Source organism: Acanthochromis polyacanthus, chromosome 4 (genome assembly GCF_021347895.1).
Source record: "Acanthochromis polyacanthus isolate Apoly-LR-REF ecotype Palm Island chromosome 4, KAUST_Apoly_ChrSc, whole genome shotgun sequence".
NCBI classification, from domain to species: domain Eukaryota; kingdom Metazoa; phylum Chordata; class Actinopteri; family Pomacentridae; genus Acanthochromis; species Acanthochromis polyacanthus.
In genome coordinates this window covers 22017658-22036821 of record NC_067116.1, presented here as the reverse complement: position 1 = coordinate 22036821, position 19164 = coordinate 22017658, and the positions used below count along the sequence as shown (strand labels likewise).

General features: G+C 39.9%; 1 protein-coding gene across 1 annotated transcript; it reads right to left on the bottom strand.

Annotated features, from left to right (window-relative positions):
- Positions 1-7109: 7109 nt before the first annotated feature.
- tdrd5 (tudor domain containing 5) lies at positions 7110-18783 on the bottom strand. The gene is made up of 17 exons (XM_051947634.1): positions 18555-18783; positions 18174-18385; positions 17399-17773; positions 17172-17178; positions 16939-17111; positions 16280-16336; positions 15833-15995; positions 15386-15561; positions 14906-15120; positions 14604-14813; positions 14441-14507; positions 13728-13928; positions 13343-13477; positions 11266-11331; positions 10698-10877; positions 10377-10560; positions 7110-7696 (listed from the first exon to the last, which is right to left on the bottom strand). The coding sequence occupies exons 1-17, from the start codon at positions 18781-18783 to the stop codon at positions 7629-7631; spliced, it is 2718 nt and encodes a 905-aa protein (XP_051803594.1). The 3' UTR covers positions 7110-7628.
- Between the last annotated feature and the right edge of the window lie 381 nt (positions 18784-19164).

Sequence of the window (19164 nt, the reverse complement as noted above, 5' to 3'; positions counted from 1 at the left end):
AATGTTGACCTTCTACAACTTCCACCTATTGACAGTCCTTTGATTCTATTCACAAAATTTCATGTCTGTGCCTCAAACATTCCGATGTCACCATGGGGTTAAAATCAGAGGCGTGTTTATGCAGGTTACTGTTGAATTATAGGCCCAATTTTCAAAAACAACATACTGTTTGATGCATTCTGTCAACCTGAATTAAAGCCTGATGATGTAAATTTCAGTCACGTTGAATGTCAGGAATACCAAATTATTTTCCAAATCTTCCCAAAATTGGGACAGATTAACCTAATGCCCAGCCTTACATAAGTTATATTAAGAATTTTTGACATTCAAATGCATTTTTCCATCACAGTCAATTGAAATTGGTGGCAAAGTGCAAAACATTGAGTGAAGTCATACTTCATCAACGTTTTGATTAATCTAAACTAAATCGTGTCCACGGGATCCAACAGGCAAAGATCTGTTGCACCTCTTGACTTTATATTCTGTTTTATCCCTACTGTGTTTGCCTTAAATGAATAATTCGTGTGTCTGGTAAGAGTGTGACAGTCTCCAAGTCGAGATATGTCGACTTGCCATAACTGATGTGACTACTGCATTGGAACCTATTGAAAAGTCAAAAAATGTTCACAGGTAACTTCTTTTTTTCCCCAATCTTCCTCACAAAAGCTATCAGATGGATGTAAGACTTTTGGGGCTCTTTGTCACTTTCAACCAATCAAAATTGATGGTCAATCCGACAAACTGGAAGTGAGATAACATCTCATGTGTTGACACCAAATTCATACAAGCTTTGTACCCGTTTCACAGGTTGTCCAAAAAAACAAAATGTGCCACATCAATCAGTAGAGGGTATTGCAATAAGCAGAAATGCATTTTTCCTAATACCATTTGAAGCATTCACCTTATAAAAGTGGTTGTTGTCAGCATGTCAGGAACAGCCAAACAAACTATCATGTCATATTGACTGAATTTATGAAGACACTGTGTTGCAATAAAAAAACAAAAATTAAAAATAAATCAGGGGCCATTGTTGTTACATATTTACCAAATCTGAAACAAATCATCTGTAGACAAATACTGACAATTGGTGTAGATGGACTTCATTATTATAAACAATTTCTCAATTACAGCTTTTCAGATCTATAGGCAAAACTGCCAAACAGTATGTCCGGGCATATCCCAGCAACACTTCGATGCGTTGACACCAAATTTAGTACACTCCTTGTCAAAAGTTTTGAGACACTTTCTCATTCAAATAAATTAGAACCTGTCTCAAAACTTTTGACAGGGAGTAAATAGACTGAAGATGTCTTCCTCAAAATACGAAAAAAAAAAAAAGACCACTGGGATGCTGCACTTAGCAAAAAACAGTTAAGGTTTCATCAGTGTTGATGCGTTTCCCTTAACAAGTGATTCTTGTGTCAGGTGATATTTTGGAAGATCCCTTGACAGAAGAGACATGACAAATGGTGATGGCAACTCGATTGTTTAACACTGGCAGAGATCCAGTCCCTGTTCACCTTCAGATTTTGAAATCAACATCCATCACCTTATCTGAAGCCAGAAAATGGGCAAAACAGAATGGGACCTCACATCACTTGCAATCTTTATACATAAAACCTGCCATCAGTGCTTACGACAATGTTCTTAACATGAACAGATCAAGTTACCATGGTGACTGTGCCCTGCTGAACTGCTTGACTCTCACAGCTGTATTTAATTAGTCTGAGTTGCCCAACTCTTACTAACCACATATATGACGTAGGCACTACTTTACCTTAAGTGTAGCCATACTGTAAAAGTCATGGGTGGATGTTGCAGAGTAAAATAAATTAACATTCAAAAATGTCGTTAAGGTCAAATGTCAATTTTTATTTTTTTATTTTTTTATTTCAAATCAGTATTGGGGTACAATGACATAGTTCATACTTTTTACAACAAATAATAATAATAATAATAATAATAATAATAATATATATATATATATATATATATAAGTACAAATTTACATTCCTGTGATTTGAAAAGGGGATGGAAGAAGCTTACGCTTATAAGGCTCCAGCCCTTCAGGTGATCTAAGACTTGCAGGTTCATCCATTGTCATTAGTCTGACACTTTTGTTTTTCCTTGTTTGCACTTTAGAGCTTCACAGTTCTTCTCCAGCAAACTGTCTGTGGCTGAAAAAGTTACAAATTGTAGTTTTATGTAACACTGAAGGTTGTTGAAAGTTACAGCTCTGCAGCTGTGTAACACCAAGCACTGCTGGTCTTCTGATGTCGTCTATATGAATGGTTTTGGAGCCTGTTCATCCCAGATATGTTGTATAGCTGGCAGTCTTTTGTTTTACAAATCCTGTCTAACGCACCAAAGGGACTGACTGTAGAATGAGCAGAGAGGGCTTTAACTACAGATGCAGAGCACTTGCTGGAGGGCAAACAGTCCCTACACAAGCATGTATACATATAGCGCATGTTTCTACCTCAGCTGATTAAATGCCCCGTTTTCTTAGCCTTTACAGAATACATGTTTGTTTAAATACGGGAGGATAGCAATGAGACAGAAATGAGGAGTAGGAGGAGGTAAGAAGAAGATGCCGACGAAGGAGAAAAGGCAGGAAGAGCCACAGAGAGAGGGGGAGGGAGGTCTGTGGGGACAAACAATACCCGGTGATGGTGCACGTTGTCTCTGTTGTCACTGAGCATGGCAGGTTGATGCATTGCACTGCTGGACCAAAGACAATTCTGCGAACAGTCTGGCATATCTGCATATCAATTATTTGTGGCTGCCATAAATACGGTTTAATGGAACTGTCAGTGTGTGCCATCGCATAATAACTGAGCCTGGAGCTCAGCTGCAGCTGGCTGATGCTGGCAAACAATACACTGGCCACATCTGCATCCAGGTGGAGCGCAGCAGGAAGTGGAGCAGGTGATTTAGGAGACCTGTACCCACTTGATAATGAAAAATAGGAGTGTGGAAAGATTGGTGTTCTTTACACTTTCTAGTATTTTCATGTCAGCCACTAGCCCGTGTTTGTCTACCATGCTGAATATAAGAGTATGTGAATAAGAACAGACTGCAGATTGTGTGTAATTAGTTGGTATCAAAATAATATACACCAAGATGTTTTTGCTCACAACAAACTCACTCTGAAGATAATTTGAAAATTGTTTTTGATTAGCAGTGTTCTCCAGCATTCTTTTTTTTTAATTTACAGAGCTGCTAAGCTGCCTGCCTGGCTAAATACTGGAGCTATGTCAAAAATTCATTTCTCCATCACTCACATGTATGAAATTACATATGGAAACAGACCCCAGGTTGAAAAAAAACGAAGTTTCCCTTTAAGGAGAAGACTTCAGGGTGTTTTGTGCAACCACCTGTATTTCAAGGAAACCTGAACTTAATCCTAACTTAAGGCGTTTTGTGCAAACCGATTTAGCTTATCAAAGTCTAGTTTACTGCTTCTACATGTCTGTTTCTTGATTTTTGTTAGAAGTGATGCTGCCGTTATTTAAGATTTCTTAAATTTAACTATACTGATGACATGCTCCTCTAATGAGTTGCTGTTCTGCTGTTGTTACATGACCATTTAGATTTCTTTCTTAGGAGGGTCAATGCTCTAGTTGGCCAGAATGAACCTCCTGAGGACCAGTTCTGCGAGCTGAGACCCCACAACATTTAAACCGAATATGCAGTCATACATGGTGGCATCAAGGGAGGGAAAAAGAAATACATCGCACCATGAACCTTCATCCATCTATCTTTTCTTCACCCTGTTCCTCCGACGAGCAGCTCTACCTTTCCCCCAGGGTCTCTTCAAGGCCTCCATTATTTCACAAAGCCATAAATTCTCAGTCCCACTGGCAGAGGTCGGGGCTGAGAGTCAGAGAGGTAGAGAGATGTTCTACCTTATGAATAGAGGCATATTCTAGAAAAAGATTAATTTAACATGAATAGCTTATACAACCACTACCGCTACATTACCTGCTGATAATACTGAATATTACCAACTAGAGCCACAGACAGTGCAATTCCAGAAGAATAAACTTATCTTAATGCGCAAAAGGTGAATATACTTGAAGGCACGACTACGTTTATGGAGCCAAAGAATGCCACTTGAACTAGAGAGCCTATCTAAGGATCAGCAGTGTAGAGATGTATGGATGCTGGATGTATGTAGTTGATTGCACTGCCTGTCTTTAATAAGCCTGAATGGTCCCAATACATCATGCTTTTTTTTAAAAATGTGGGTTGTCTGATTTCACCATTTCTAATATCAACATGCACAAATACACAAGGTAAATTCTCATACATGCACTTCTAGTAAGTACAGTTCATTCTGAGTTACCACTAGGAGCAGGGAAACCTAAAAGTGGGACATAAAAAGCTTCACCCTGCGTACTGGTTCTGCTCATCTGTGTGTAAAAGTAACAGAACCAGATGCCTGAGAGATTAGTAGAAGAACCAAGTTTCTCTCCACATTTTCTCCAACTGCATGAAAAATTAAAAAGGCAATTAAGAATTTTGACTTCACTTTCACTTAGAAATGTCCTTATTTTTTTGAAAGAAAATCAGTTTTTTAATGAAAATAACATGAATCAGAAATACAGTCTAGACATAATTAAAGTAGTAGATGACTATTCTATCTGGAAATTACTGATTTTTAATGGAATATCTCCATAGGGGTACAAAGGAACATTTCCAGCAACCATCACTCCTGTGTTCTAATGCTACATTGTGTTAGCTAATGGTGTTGAAAGGCTAATTGATGGTTAGAAAACTCTCATGAAATTATGCGAGCACATGAATAAAAGTGTGAGTTTTCATGGAAACACTTTGAACAGTAGTGTATATCGTAGTTGGTTTAGATGGAGATTTTACTGCTGAACTACCAAACTTTAAACAGATATCTATTTTCAACCAGTAGTTCTCAATATATTGTCTTTCCAAAGAGCCACAAGATCATAACAAAAAGAAATTCTGCTAAACTTGTTGCGTCCATTACTAATTTGTACAGTTCTCGATGCATTTTATACGTCTTAACTGCTTTCAGATGCTACTTACTTGTATCAAACTGCATGCTACAGTACAAAGATTTGAAATGTGTACAACAGCACATTATTTGAGTAAATGTCCTTAGCTACCTTTCACCACTATCCTCAGGTGGTCAAATTTAAGGTTGCACAGTCAACATCTGATTGTCTGTGGGTTTATTCTGTCTAGTTTTAAAATGGCAACATCAGGCATCAACTGAATGTTCAATATATAGATGTAATTATAAAAATGTGGAGACAACCATGTAATTTATCGATAGCGTCCCTCATCTACACGACAAACCAGAAGCTCGTGAAACAAAAGCAGTCTTCTTTTGACGGTCTGGTTCCAGGTCTCGACTGTAAATCAAAGCCATCCGATCTTCATGCTTCATTCAGCACACAGATGCTCTGCTGCTGTTGGCTGCTAATTCAGCTGCAACCACATTACTCTCCTCCTTAATAAGGTTTACTGAGCGTCTGTCTTACCGAGCTTCACCCTCCTCCACCCACACAAACACCCTAATGGAGCTTGAAACAGGCACTGGCTTGCAGTGTGGCTTTGTGCTCTCCAGTGTGTTGGTGTTGATAAATGAATGCGGTGTGTGTGTGATTATGTGCGTGCATGTTGAGGACTGCCATTTTATGTCTGGAATTTAGGAAAAGCTGAGCGTGTAAAGGAAAACGTCTGTTACTTTCATATGCGTCTTAAAGTGTGGATGGCAATTTTCAAGGATTGTCACAAATGTGTCTGTGTAAAGGCACGTAAAACTGGAGATATTTTCTATTGCTTCTCATGTAACCAACAAGGAAAGGTGTTATTGAGCTCAGTTTTTACGTATCATTTATGTCACAGGCAGTTAGTTGGACATACGGGTTATGAAAGCAGGAAATGTGTGTGTGTACAGTAGGTAGGTTAATGGCCTTCATTGTGTTGAAGTTAGAGAACGAGCTGTTCTCATTAGGAGCCTTTTAAAAAGCTAATTGGTGGAGCCAGTAAAGGTCAGAGAGCCCAGCAGGACACAGACGGTGATTCAGGACTCCTTCATAATCTGACCTTCTAAAGTCTGAGCACATTTTAGTTAAAAAACAACAACAAATAAATAAAAAGGACCTCCAGTTTTCAGATATAGTCTTGCCCTATTACATTAGATTGAAATAAAAGGAGGTTAAATAAACACATTTTAGCCCCGCAACTGTTATCTTTCATCAGTAAAATGCTTCACTCACGGTGATGAGTGTCAGAGTTTAGGGTTTTGTTTTGTTTTTGTTTTTTTTTTAGTTTTTATTGCAATGACCTCTTGATCCCTGTAGTCAATAGTATTCCCTCAGGGGTAAAGTTTTGAGGCTGCATTAGAGCGCAAATTTATACATAATTTGAATGACAGGTAGGTGCCATCAAGATAAGTAGAACAACAGATTAAGTGGCATGCTGACGTTATTCTGATGACTCTAAAAGCCAAGAAACAGAAGCTGAAGCCTTATGGGACCACAAATACTGAATTAAGAACACTGACAGATACTTAAGAAATGGCAAATGTCAAAATTCAGAAGGTAACAACATCAGGGAAAATTTGTGCTGGGGCTTTTGACATTTTCTGAACTACAAAACTATGAAGAATTCAGTATGAAAACAAGATTAAAGCTACACTAAAGGCTGCGTGAGACTGTGTTAAGTCAAAGCGCTGCTTTGTGCTACATGGGAGTGCTCAAGTTCATATGTTCATAATAATAATTTATTGCCATCATCTTAGTACAGTGTGTTCGCATTTAACAGTTTGAGGCATTTCATTAAAAACCAACCATGAGCGGCTGGTGACAGTGCAGGAAAGGGATCGCCAACGTCAGACCAACAGTAAATTTGTGGTGGGAGACTATGGATGAAATACGTATTGTACGGATGAATACATGAGCATGAACACTAATTATTTGCACTGCTCTTATTTTTAAGTCTTAAACATGTTTCACACCATATATAAACAACCAAATTCTACACAGCACCTCAGACGATCTCTGATGAAAACAGTGGTCATTACTACAGCTAACAATTACATACAAACTGAAAAATTAAAATAGTGAAATCAAATCAGATTTATTATCCAAAATAAAACTGCATTTGTCATGACTTACATGTTATCATTTTTGTTCAGTATAACAGTATCTGAAATGGTAAACCTGTTCAAAACAGCAATATAATTGAGTATAAGGAAATGAAACTGTTTTTCACATCTAACATCTTGATGGCTTTTGAGAAAATAATAAAACATTTTTAAAATAAGAAGCCTTTGCAATATTATTCACAATTAACCATTTCCTGTAATTTAGTCTGTTAGAAAAGTGCTACAATTACACCAACATCAAACTTTGAAACAGAGTCGAACAAAAGAGTTTAACAGATCTACTTTAAAATACATATAAAGTCTGTACAGAACTCAGGTCATTGCAAACAAAATGACTTTTAAACTGCATTTTCAAATACTGAAAAAATAAATGATAATAAATGTATTTCTTCAAGAATAAACACTCCGTTTTTGTTACAAGTCCTTCATGCAGTTGGTCTGACAGTAGTTTTGGAGCAGCTGTAGGAGGCATGGCCTACCTGAACCCAAAGAAAGGAGACCGAAAGCCAGAGTGACGCCAGTAGATGGGAGCAGCAGGCACACCTGGAAAAAGAATGACACACATATTTCATTTCAATTTAATATCCAATAATACATTTTCTTATTTTACTCTTGTGTCAGTAGGAACATCTGTTGTGCTACTGTTGTACTTCACAGTGGAGGACCTGAAGTAGCAACACCAGACTACAAGGTCATCTCAACACCTCCTACTGTGAGCTGTGGTCAGAGGTGTTTGTTGGGTTTGTATCCACACCTGACAGGCTGTCATGAGGACTTCAACAGCTCACCAGAATGCCACAGTAGCAAAGTAAAAAAACCATCACTGGATATCCACAAAAGCAAGATTCTTATCTGGTGTAACTCTAACCTCGTGGCTACACTGAGTGTGTGAAGTATGCGGACCATCAGCAGAGTGGATGTGCTACAGAATGGATCTTTTTACTGGCTACACTTGCAGTGCGCATACAGCCTAAAGTTGGGGCAAAACAAGAAGTTGAGCTTTCTTTATTGGATTGCCGTCATAGTTTTTCATCAGTTTGTGTAATACGGGTAAGTTAAGACCTGCAGACCACAGTAGACTCTGTAAGAACTAACAGGACTAAGATACCATCAGCTGGTATCTATTGGTAAATGTCGTCATTGCAGTCAAGACTTGCCCCGTTTGATACAAGGTAGTGTCTACAGATACGGACCCGTACCCGTAGCCTGTGGCCTACGGATACGGCACTTTCCATTTGCCAGACAGATACGGACCCGTACGAGAGTCTCGCGAGTCAAGAAGCTGCTAGCCACTGCAAACTGTTAAAGGTAAGCAAAGGTTAGGGTTAGGGTTAGGTTTAGGGTCCGTACCTGTAGTACCGATGCTACGGGTCCGTACCGCTAGCGTCTACCGGGAGTCACGTGACCAGATGTCGCGTATCTGATTGGCAAATGGAAAGTAGGCCACAGCCTACGGGTTCGTACCTCTAGCAACAACCTTGATACAAAATTGTCATTTCCCATATACTGATAGTTTATACAATTTTAAAAAGCACAGACACTTTATGAGAAACTTCTGTGTAACAGGGTCGCACACACCTCACATAAAAATATTTTCAGCGCATATCTCTATGAGACTTAAGAAGGCACACAAGTGCAGCTCATACACCTGGTGTAGACGCTTTCATTGACTATAATGGAGCCGTAGTGTTGTACTATCTGCATGTTACACCTTCAGTGTAGGCACAAGGATAAGAGACTCCATAATTTGAAAATTAACAACACAGGAAACTGTCATTTTCATTTCTTTCTATAGGCTGCAGCGACTATTCAGAGCAGCAGCTCAACAACAAGCGGAGCACTGACCCTTCATGTTAAACAAGGCTGCTATCTGTCAAACTGAGCTGTAGGCAAATCAAGATAAATGCAAGATAATTGTGACAAGGCACAAATGCAGACTTTGCAACTGTAAGAGTAGATGTTTTTCTGAGTCAAGTTGTTTTGCAATGTCAGGTCTCTGAGGGAAGTCAGCAAGCATGGTCAGAAACAAAATATAAAAGTGACAAGTATGGAGAGAAAGAACTGATCTAACTACAGGCAATATAGTCAGCAGGTTGTTGAACTGTGCTGTGGGACAGTCACACATTTTCAAAATACACACAAACATTTCTTCTAATCCGTCTTGTTCTAATTCTCGTTTGTAGCTTGTGTTTTCATCTGGATCTGTGCGGTTTGCGTGCAGCACGCTGCATCGCTACGGCCTGCAAAAAGCCATTTGTAGTTAAATCTTCCTTAATCCACTGCATTGCTTTTTTTCACTAACATGGTGCAAGTGAAAGCATGGTCGAGCAGCAGTGTATCGATATCAGGACAAATGCAATGAAAGCAGCTCGTTGGGTCAAATAGCTCTGGTAACAGGTCTAATTGAATCTGTGTCAGGTTCTCACTGCAGGTACATCCACCACTGCAAGCAGCAGGGTGGAAATCAATACGTCCTCTCTGCATCCATGGACACACTAATTTCATTGAAGGCTTTTCTCTGCGTGTATGGTAGAGAGAGTGATGGAGCGAATGAGTGTACATGTGCAGGTTAATGAAGGTCACTATTTAATCCTGTTAGAAAATGAGTGTGTGTGCAAGAGAGAAAACTAAAGCTTTATGTGTACAATAGGACATTAGTTCAGTCATGTTACCATTCTACAATAGTAGGAAATGTTTACTGCTCTTACCAATGATAAAAGTCAAGTGAGGAATTTGAATGTAAGTTTAAGCATAATGTATTTTTGAACCAAGCTACATTTAGTGGTGATAACTTGCCAAGATGTAAACAAATAAAAGACTAAAACAACAGGGGTTGAGTTGGTACCAAAATTCACATTAACCAAAGTATTATGGGAACAATTTTTTGGACAAATTTTCTAATAGATGCAGGGGAAGGAAAAACAGGCACAACAATACTTGGAAATCACTAGTTCTACCGAATGCCTCAAAACTACAGAGGTTAACAAGAAATTACACAAGATGATAATAGAAAATAATATTCAACAACAAATTCATATGGGAAAATTATTTTTGCAAATATATGTACACAGTAAATCAAACTGAATCAACAAACAGGCAAAGTGCTTATTTTTCAATAACTCAGTTGCAGTTTTAATTCAAACTGTTCCTGCAGGTTGTGTTTTATTGTGCATGATTAATATTCACACTGGTGTTAAATAAATCTATGCGTGTGTGTGTGTACCTGGAAAGCAGTCCTGGGTCGGGGCCAGGTCAGGAGTATGGAGGTTCAGCGTCCTCAGGATCAGAGATGGTTCGACCATTGGAGGGGTAGTGACATAGGGCTGCTGCTGTACTGGCTCTGGTGTCGGACAGCAGTGGCTGGAATTACTGCTGGATGGAGTTGGTGGAGCAGTCACGCTCACTGTCTGAGAACAGATGAAATTTTCTTTACTGAACAAAAAAACAACTTTTACTTATTCCTTTGTTTCAAGTGGCTAACAGAAGAGCTTTACAAAAACCTTAATCCACCACAATTTTACTTCAGTTAAATGATTCATCTTACTTCAACATCAGCTTTACAGTGAGCCCAGGTCATCTCAATCAGATCTGGAGGAGCGAGAGGGCTGGTGTTGGAACACGGGGAACTGGTAGGAGGATGTTCATTGGTCGACCCACAGGCTACTTCATTACTTTTGGGGGTTTGGACATTGAACAGAGCTCTGAACGGGTTGTCCCCTTCACCCTGAACACATAAAAATGAAACAATGTGAATTTGTTACCATTCATCTTGCATATAAATTAGGCTTTCTCAGTGAAAAGAGCAGTATAACCAATTCAAAACAAAGTTACAATACCTAAGCATAGTAAAGTATATTTTCATGGATACACTGTGATGACCCATGTAAATTGTTTATCCTTAACCCTATTCAGGAATTACAGCTTTGATTACCAAAAGGGCCATATACAAGATAAACTATCAGAACTCATACAGAATTAAACCCAATGCAGTGAACCCTACTATATCATAAGAAATTGTTGTGTAGAAGCTAAAAGTCCAGCTGTTTGAGAACACATTGAATAAAGGCAGTGGTTGTGTTCCTGTGGATCAGCTCAGAGTCAGCTGGTCTTACCTGGACGTGGGGGATGACCTCATTTTCACTGATGCACTCCAGTGCAGGCAGTTCATCCTCTTCAACCTGCAACACCAAAAACACTCCCGTGTCTTTTACATACATATAGAGATTGTTTGATCCTAAGAATGGGATTGGAGTCGATAAAGGTGATTTTTCCTGATTGGTATTGGTGTGAACCTAAGTCCAATTCTTTGTTTACACCCACTGTCGCACACGTAACCTAAATATTTTCTTGATAAATACAGCATTGTCATTTAATAATTATTACTTTTTCATACAAATTGTGCATACTAGACATGTATGTCCCATGTCCTATGATATCACCGTTTCAAGTCCTGACTCAACACTTTATGTGGCACAGACAGCTTGTGCACATGCCTCTGGAATACTGGAAAATTATCCTAGTGGTCCTTGATTTAGTGTGTGCACTGGCAAGGAGGTTATAAAGCATTAGAAGAAACTACAAAAGTCTCATTTTAAATTAAGAAACTTTTTAGACAGTCATCTTGCATATAAATCATCTAGAAGAAACACAAAAAAGATACCATGAGAATCTGCCAGACCGAGCAGGCGACAGTGATTATTTGCTCAGGTGTGCAAGTTTGCATCAAAGTAGGTATTCAGAGACACATGTTGCATCTTTGTTAGAAGACAGAAAATATTCTTTTCATTTTTCCCCATTTTATATAAAGCATGGCTCCATGTAGCTTCAACTTTGACATTTGCCAGCTGTGATCCAGTTTTAATGGGAGCTCCACTATGATCATCGGGATAAATTCCTGTAATCAGAAGATTATTTTAGAGCAAAAGAACATTGTGCCAATTCATGTGTTTTGTATAACAGCTCCGATACTGAATTTCGAAGAATTTGTCCATCCACAAATAGTATTTTTGCTCATTTGTAAAAAAAATATATAAATAATTGACAGCTAGGAAAGCACCACTAAAAGGTCTGGCTGCCTGCTTTCTGCTAAACTAAGTTAAATAATTAGCATGTGACATCTTGACCTTCTTGGTCATAAACATTTTTTTAAGGTAAGAGTGACCATTCATCACTAAAGTCTAATCAGTAAAACCTTGCAACCAAGTGCATGTTTGCAACAGTCGGAACGAAATTTTCTCAAGTCATTCCTGATTTACTGCGTTTACAAGAGTGTGATGAACTGAGGTCGCAGTGACCTTGATGTTTGGCCGTCAAAATCTAAACAGTTCATACTTGAGTCGAAATGAACATTTGTGTCAGTTCTGAAGTAATTAATTCAAGACAACCCTTGACATATTACGTTTACATGAACAAGACAGATGGGTGAACAATCCAAAAACATAATGCCTCCACCTCACTGTTGCTGGGATGGACTGTTTTCAACAGTGTAGACAGCAGCACTGTAACATGCTCTTTCCTGTATGTTCACTTTAACAACCTGTCACTCATTAACATAAGAGAGAGACAATCTTGTAATCCAATATCCATTAAACCGCCCACTGATTGGCTCTCATCTTATTTACTGTCCAACCAAGCTGTGACCTTCCAACAGTGTGGCTATACATTAAGCAGTATTGGACTGCAACTGCCCCTTCAGCGAGATGATGTGTGTATTTAGTCTGAGTGCATACACTGAGTGCATTTGTGTGTGTGTGTGTCCATCTGCAGTGGGCCTGCAGCGGTGACAGTATGGCTGGTGAGATAAGAGCTATGGACAGTGGAGAATAAGAGCTTTACAGCAATATTAAAAGACTGGGGAGGAAAATGAAAAGGAGAGGGGGAGGGAAAGAAGAGACAGTGCAAATCCACCACTAGCATTCAAATAACCCAGTACTGACACTGATTTTTTTTGGCTATACATAAAACAACAGGAATTAGGTCTCTGATGTGCTAAGCTTTGGTATGCTACATAAGAACTGTGTGTCAGATTGTTCAACAGCACGGCACACTTGCTCGACCCCGACAGCTTTTTAGCACCGCAATTGTGGGGGCTACATCCGACAATTTCCGCAACTTTCCCAAAATCAATCCACCACTACGGCAACAACTTCTTTTCAAGCATGGCTCGGTTGTAGAATGTGTCTGTGCTACCTTCAGCGTGGCCAAAATGGACTGTTGAAGGTTGTCCGCGGGCGTGGGGGATGAAATCGCCTCCATTTCTACCTCTGGCAGGTCAATCATTCCCGTTCCCAAGTAGAGACTTACTGGCGTGATCTGGACACACAACTACAACAGCAGGAACAATGAATTCCCTCACAACTAACCATGAATTTAAAACATTACTTGCATAATTACTATTAGTACCTGTATTAATTATTTATCAGATAACTCATACAATGGTGTAGTATACTGAATAAAGACTTGACAATAATAATATTTCACCAGGTACAGCTTTGACATATAAAAACAGACATCTGTCAACTTCAAATACTGCTGTAATACAAATATAATACAAATTCTCAAGTGTGTGGCTCACTGCTGCGGTGTCCACAGGGCTACAGGCTTTCCCATGGCCTTGGCTCAGCAGAACATGGTGGCTATAGATGTCATTATCAGTATTTGTGTCACACAGGTAGAGCTGCAGCACATCTCCAGTGTAACAATCCAGAGCACCCACCAGGGTGCGATCAGAGCACAGTTTCCGGAAAGAAGCTGTGGCCTCAACAGTCCAGCTTCCCTGTGAGAGACCAACCATGACGGTACTCATTAATGAAAATGAATTAGAACAGCACTGAGCGGCAGCTACATTGTTAAGACACATCCAACTTGTTTTAATAATACACCTATACTGTAGTTTTGTGATATGCACTGTGAAAATAAGCTGATGGTGAATTTTGGAATAAAAATAAAAACACTAATAACAGTTTTAACTACAAGCTAGTTTTTTGCTATTTGGGACTCATGCACAAGACACATTTTTGTCCCATCAAGCTTGTTCTCTAAACACCACAGAAAAGAACGGTTTCTCAATTAGTTGAAATGTGATATGTACAAGCAAAATTTCATCAATGAGGTGAAACAAGACGAATGTATGCAGAAACATGACATTCAACACTGTCTTTAGTGCTACGGGCCAGCCGGATGCAGTGGACACACTAGCAATAACAAAAGGTCAGTGCAAATCTTCGTAACAAGGCTCATATTTGTCAAAAAACATCAAACACATTGTTATACCAACTGAAAACTTACAGTGGTGGGTTTAATTCCAGCAAGAGATGATGGAACAGCTTGTGCTGGAAGAACTGAATAAGCTGACCTGGTAAACACACAGATATACTGTAGAAAATACAACAAAACACTCATCTGTCATCTTCGTAACACTAAAATGCTCACAAGTTTGATGTGCACCTACTTGAGGAATTTGAGATTGGCGCTCTGCACTACTGTCATGACTCCAAAGTCCACATAGTACACCTCAACCTGTGTGGGGCTGATGACTTGATGGATCACCACCCGGTAGACCCACATTCCTGTGGGTGATATGCAGCAGACCTGACCCCGTCGGACAAACTGTTCAGGTAAGCGGTAGCGCTCCGACACATCACGACAGTTGTAACATCGCCTTGGAGACAAGCGGAGAAGAAAAAGACGGAGAAAGTCAATGTAAGCTGATGTTTTAAATACAAACTACGCTGGTACCAACATGTGCACCACCTCATCTCCATCATCATCTGCTCCATAGCTTGGGCTTCCTCACTCCCACTAAAGCGGATGTAGAAATGTCCAGGTGACTCCACGTGTTCAACCAAGACTTCTACAAGCTCTCGGGCAGCACGGCGGGTCGGTGGTTTGAGACGCTCGCTCTGCAGGGCGTCCAGGGGCACAGCAGGGCTGCAGTGTAACTGAATGCCAGGGTACAAATCACAGTTCTGGAGATAGACAGAGAGAAAAAGCAAAGTGTGTGCTGTGAGCATGACATAACAATGGTTTTCTATACATTCAGTATATTCTACAGTTGTCAAAGATGTACACAGAGATAAAATCATTATTGTACACTGTATGGCTGGACCCGAATATCCGATCGCTACAGTGGTATTTGAATATGAATTTTGAGATCAAAATATTGGGCTCGTCCCTTCTATTATGGCTAAAGACAACAACAAAAAAAACATCCACAAACATTTTGTTACAGACCATTTCTTTGGTCTTGGTAATATGACTCGTCTTCCACTCCTCATCCGTATCTTCTGCTGTGATATTATCGCTCTCTTCTTCCAGTTTACCCTCCCAAGGTGATTTTCCTCCACTTAGGTAGTAGCTTGTAGTTGGCAGTTTTGCACCATCAATAAAATTCTCAATCTCTTTTGATTCTAGAAAATAAAGAACATATTTCTTGTCTAACGTAAAGCCAACTATGCAACGAGAATGCTTTGTTACAGGGCATTGGTGAGGAACACACTAACTGCCAAAAAAAAACATAGATTGATGCCTTAGTGATACTGAGACAAAAATATACACAAACTGGAGGGAAATGGGTTATTGGCAATTAAAATAAAACAACACAACAGAAAACCAACATAAAAATAACATTTGCATCTACAGAAGCATTAACTGGTGATGCTACCAAATTAATTATCCCACCTGGCTGTGTATTGTTACTGTCCTGTATGTTCATGATTATCCAGTCATGTCCACTGTCACCTCCTGCTGGTTCGAGGTGGAAAATGTCGCTCAGGGCACCAACAAGTTCTGTGACGCTGACAAAGCCGCTCTGTAGCAGTGGCAAGTCCTCATCAAAAAGCCTCTGGAGGGCGTAAAGCACCACATGTGAGACTCCAACAATAACATAAAGCATCTTGGTTATTGTCTTGAGTTATAATTTACTTCACATCTGAAAGCAGACCAATACACACAACCAGAACCTCGGAGCCAACAACTTAGATTTAGCTGGTTCTGAAAATTAGACTTAAATACTCCCCAGAGGGAAATTCTGTTGTTCACTGATCTAGTTCCTCTTTTGATGAAGAGGTTTCAGACTACCAAAGGCATGACTAGTTTGGTTAAAAACAACATGTATATTCTGTTTACCTTATACTCAGCAGGCAGATCGTGAACCGTTAATCCACCAGTCTTCTGCCTTACCACCTGCAGAGGGTTATTGACACATGACGAGTTTCATTTTAAAACTGTCTCATTAAAACACACTTACAAACACAGAATTTGATCACCAAAATAAGTCACCAAAATGAGCACATTAGTTTCTGGATGATATGATGTAGTAAAATAAACTGCCTCATTAACATTTTGTTATTTACTGCCATCTTCACCGCACAAATCAAAATGAAGAAAAACACACAATATGCCACTGGCTGCAGATTTGTGGTGCTATTTGTTCATGTTGTACAGATGTGCGACATCCACACAACATTTTGATTTCCTACAGAAGTGTCATTTCATTTGTTGAGCTGTTGTCGTCATCCATGACTGTGATTGACAGCTGTTAAAGAGCAATGAGACCAGAGAGGCGACAGACTGAGAGAAAATGTATGAAATCATCACGTTTTGATTTATAATCCACTTCACCCAGCCCTTTTGCACTTCAAGCTGCTGCATACACATGAACCACGATAGCAGGTGAACTTGAAGGTACCCACACAGTCTGAGTCCAACACCTACTGCTTTACACACTTGCTGCCGCAACTGCATAACAGAAATAGACGTGTTCATAAATTAGCGTGAAGTCTGACCTTTTGGAGCTTCTCCTTCAGCTCCTGACTGATGGTGCCAGCAACTCCATTCTCCAGGATTTGCTGACGAAGCTCCTCCTCCAGCTGATGTAAAATTTCAAAAAAAAGACAAAAAAGAGAGACACAAAAAGATAACTGCTTACAATAGATAATTTTACACAAAATAGTTTTCCCTAGCCATTTCCCTAGATAACCTGTCTTTCAAATGCAACTATCAAGCTATCTGAAACCACCTTTCAACTGAAAACAAACCTTGAGGATGCGCTTATGAAAGAGCTGACCGTCTTGGCAAGGCACAGGTGTGGCTTCCTGAATCTTTTCAGCCATTTCTGACTTGCCACTGACAGTTGTTGACTCATTATGGTCTGAGCACAAGGTAGTCTGAGTAGAAGGCCGGTCAAAAGAACTCACTAAAAGATTAGCTGGAGAGCAATAAGATGTTTCAAAAGAATTAGACTACTGCAAAAGATAACAGCAAGTCTGTGATGTATTTATTGTCTAGATAAACCCAACTTTTGAAAAACACACCTGGAGGTTTTGTTGATGTCTGGACTTCAACTCTTGGCCCTCTGGAGGCTGGTGTGTGAATTCTAGGCGATCCTGGATTAATGGACACGAACAACCCTGGTGAGCTGGCGGGGCAAAGCAGTGGCCTGGGGACCATGTGTTCCCTAAGGGTCAAAACTGAGCCAAGCCTGCTTTGTTGGATGACGATCATGTCCGCCGCTGCCTCCAGCATCTCTCCAGTGGAGTAGAAGCCATAGCTGTGGACACGCAGCGGGTGGCCGAAGGCGCGAAAGAAGAAGGCCTCTAGGTCAGACACCCTAAGTGGACCCTGGGAGAGCAGCAACAGCATTACTCCAAATGAGATGGCAATGACAGCAACATTTTGTTAGAGACTATTTTGTTAAAATTAACAAAAATAGAAAAGAATGTTAACAAAAAAGCTAACCGGGCCTTTACTTCTCTTCTTTTGAGAGATCTATGTCAATATTGCACGGCAAAATCAATACAAACATTTAAGACATTATGAAGCCTAAAAAACAACAATCTCTGCATTTCTTTGCGCAAATTTGTCACATTTCGGGGAAAAAGCAGGTCGGATTACATAGTGTCATTCAAACTTCAGCAGGCTTAATCAGTCCAGCTTATAATGTAGACCACCCACAATGGACCTGGTGAGAGAAATAATAGATAATTACAACCAACCTGCACAGAAAACCTTTACGTCATACCTTGGAGAGCAGAAGGCGGAGCTGTGCCCTCAGCTGGGATGGAAGGGATGGGGGAGCACAGCCTCTTCTGGGGAGTACCAAAGACCGAGAGGAATGAAGGTAGTGAGGGGAGAAGTAGCTGAAACCTCCTCTCCTGGCTTTCTTGCCTGTTTTAGATATACGCTGTCTGGCCACCAGCTCCTCGATGTTTCGAGTAGACTCTCCACTAACAGCTATGACAAAGGAGGCCAAAGTGAGAGAAAGAAAGAATAAAACTCGAGTCGGTGTGTGAAAACAACAAAAACAGAAATAAGGATCTTGGCCTCAGACAGTAATATAGTAACATTTTTAAAAAAAAAATCCTTAAACAGTATTAATGCATAAAAAAAATAAAAAGACTACCTTTTAAGTATTGGGTACTATCTGGCCTGGTGTTAACGGACACCACATCTGGCATGGCCCTAGCCATATCCATAACGCTTCTGAAGCCCAGAAGTTTCAAGGGCATTGGATGTCCCAGCATGATGAAGTAGTCCCGTTTCAGCTGATCAGGGTCCAGTCCCATCTTAGATGAAATAAGCAAGGAGCGAACATCCTTCTTCAGCTTTTCCAAAACATCTTCCTGGTTCATCTTGCCTACTTTGTCTGGAAACACAGCAAAAGGGGTAAACAAGATGACAATTAGAACAATGGCAACAAATTACATCCTGAACCGAACAACAAGGAGAGTGTATTATGACACAGATTTTCTTTGCGATAGCGAGCTTAAGACCCCAATCAGATGAAACGAGTATCATGACAGTGGTTATAAATGTTGTTGTTTTTTTTTTAAGCCAGGTTTACTTCACCATGCTCCAGGCGTATCCAGGAGCATGTAGTGCACCATTTTACTCTTCTTCTGCACCAAATGAAACGATGATGTACCACCTACTTCTGTCAGGACGAACAAGTTGTTATAAAAGAGATAGCTGAAGACTGTAAAAATGTACTACAGTAGAAAGCACTGTTGTTG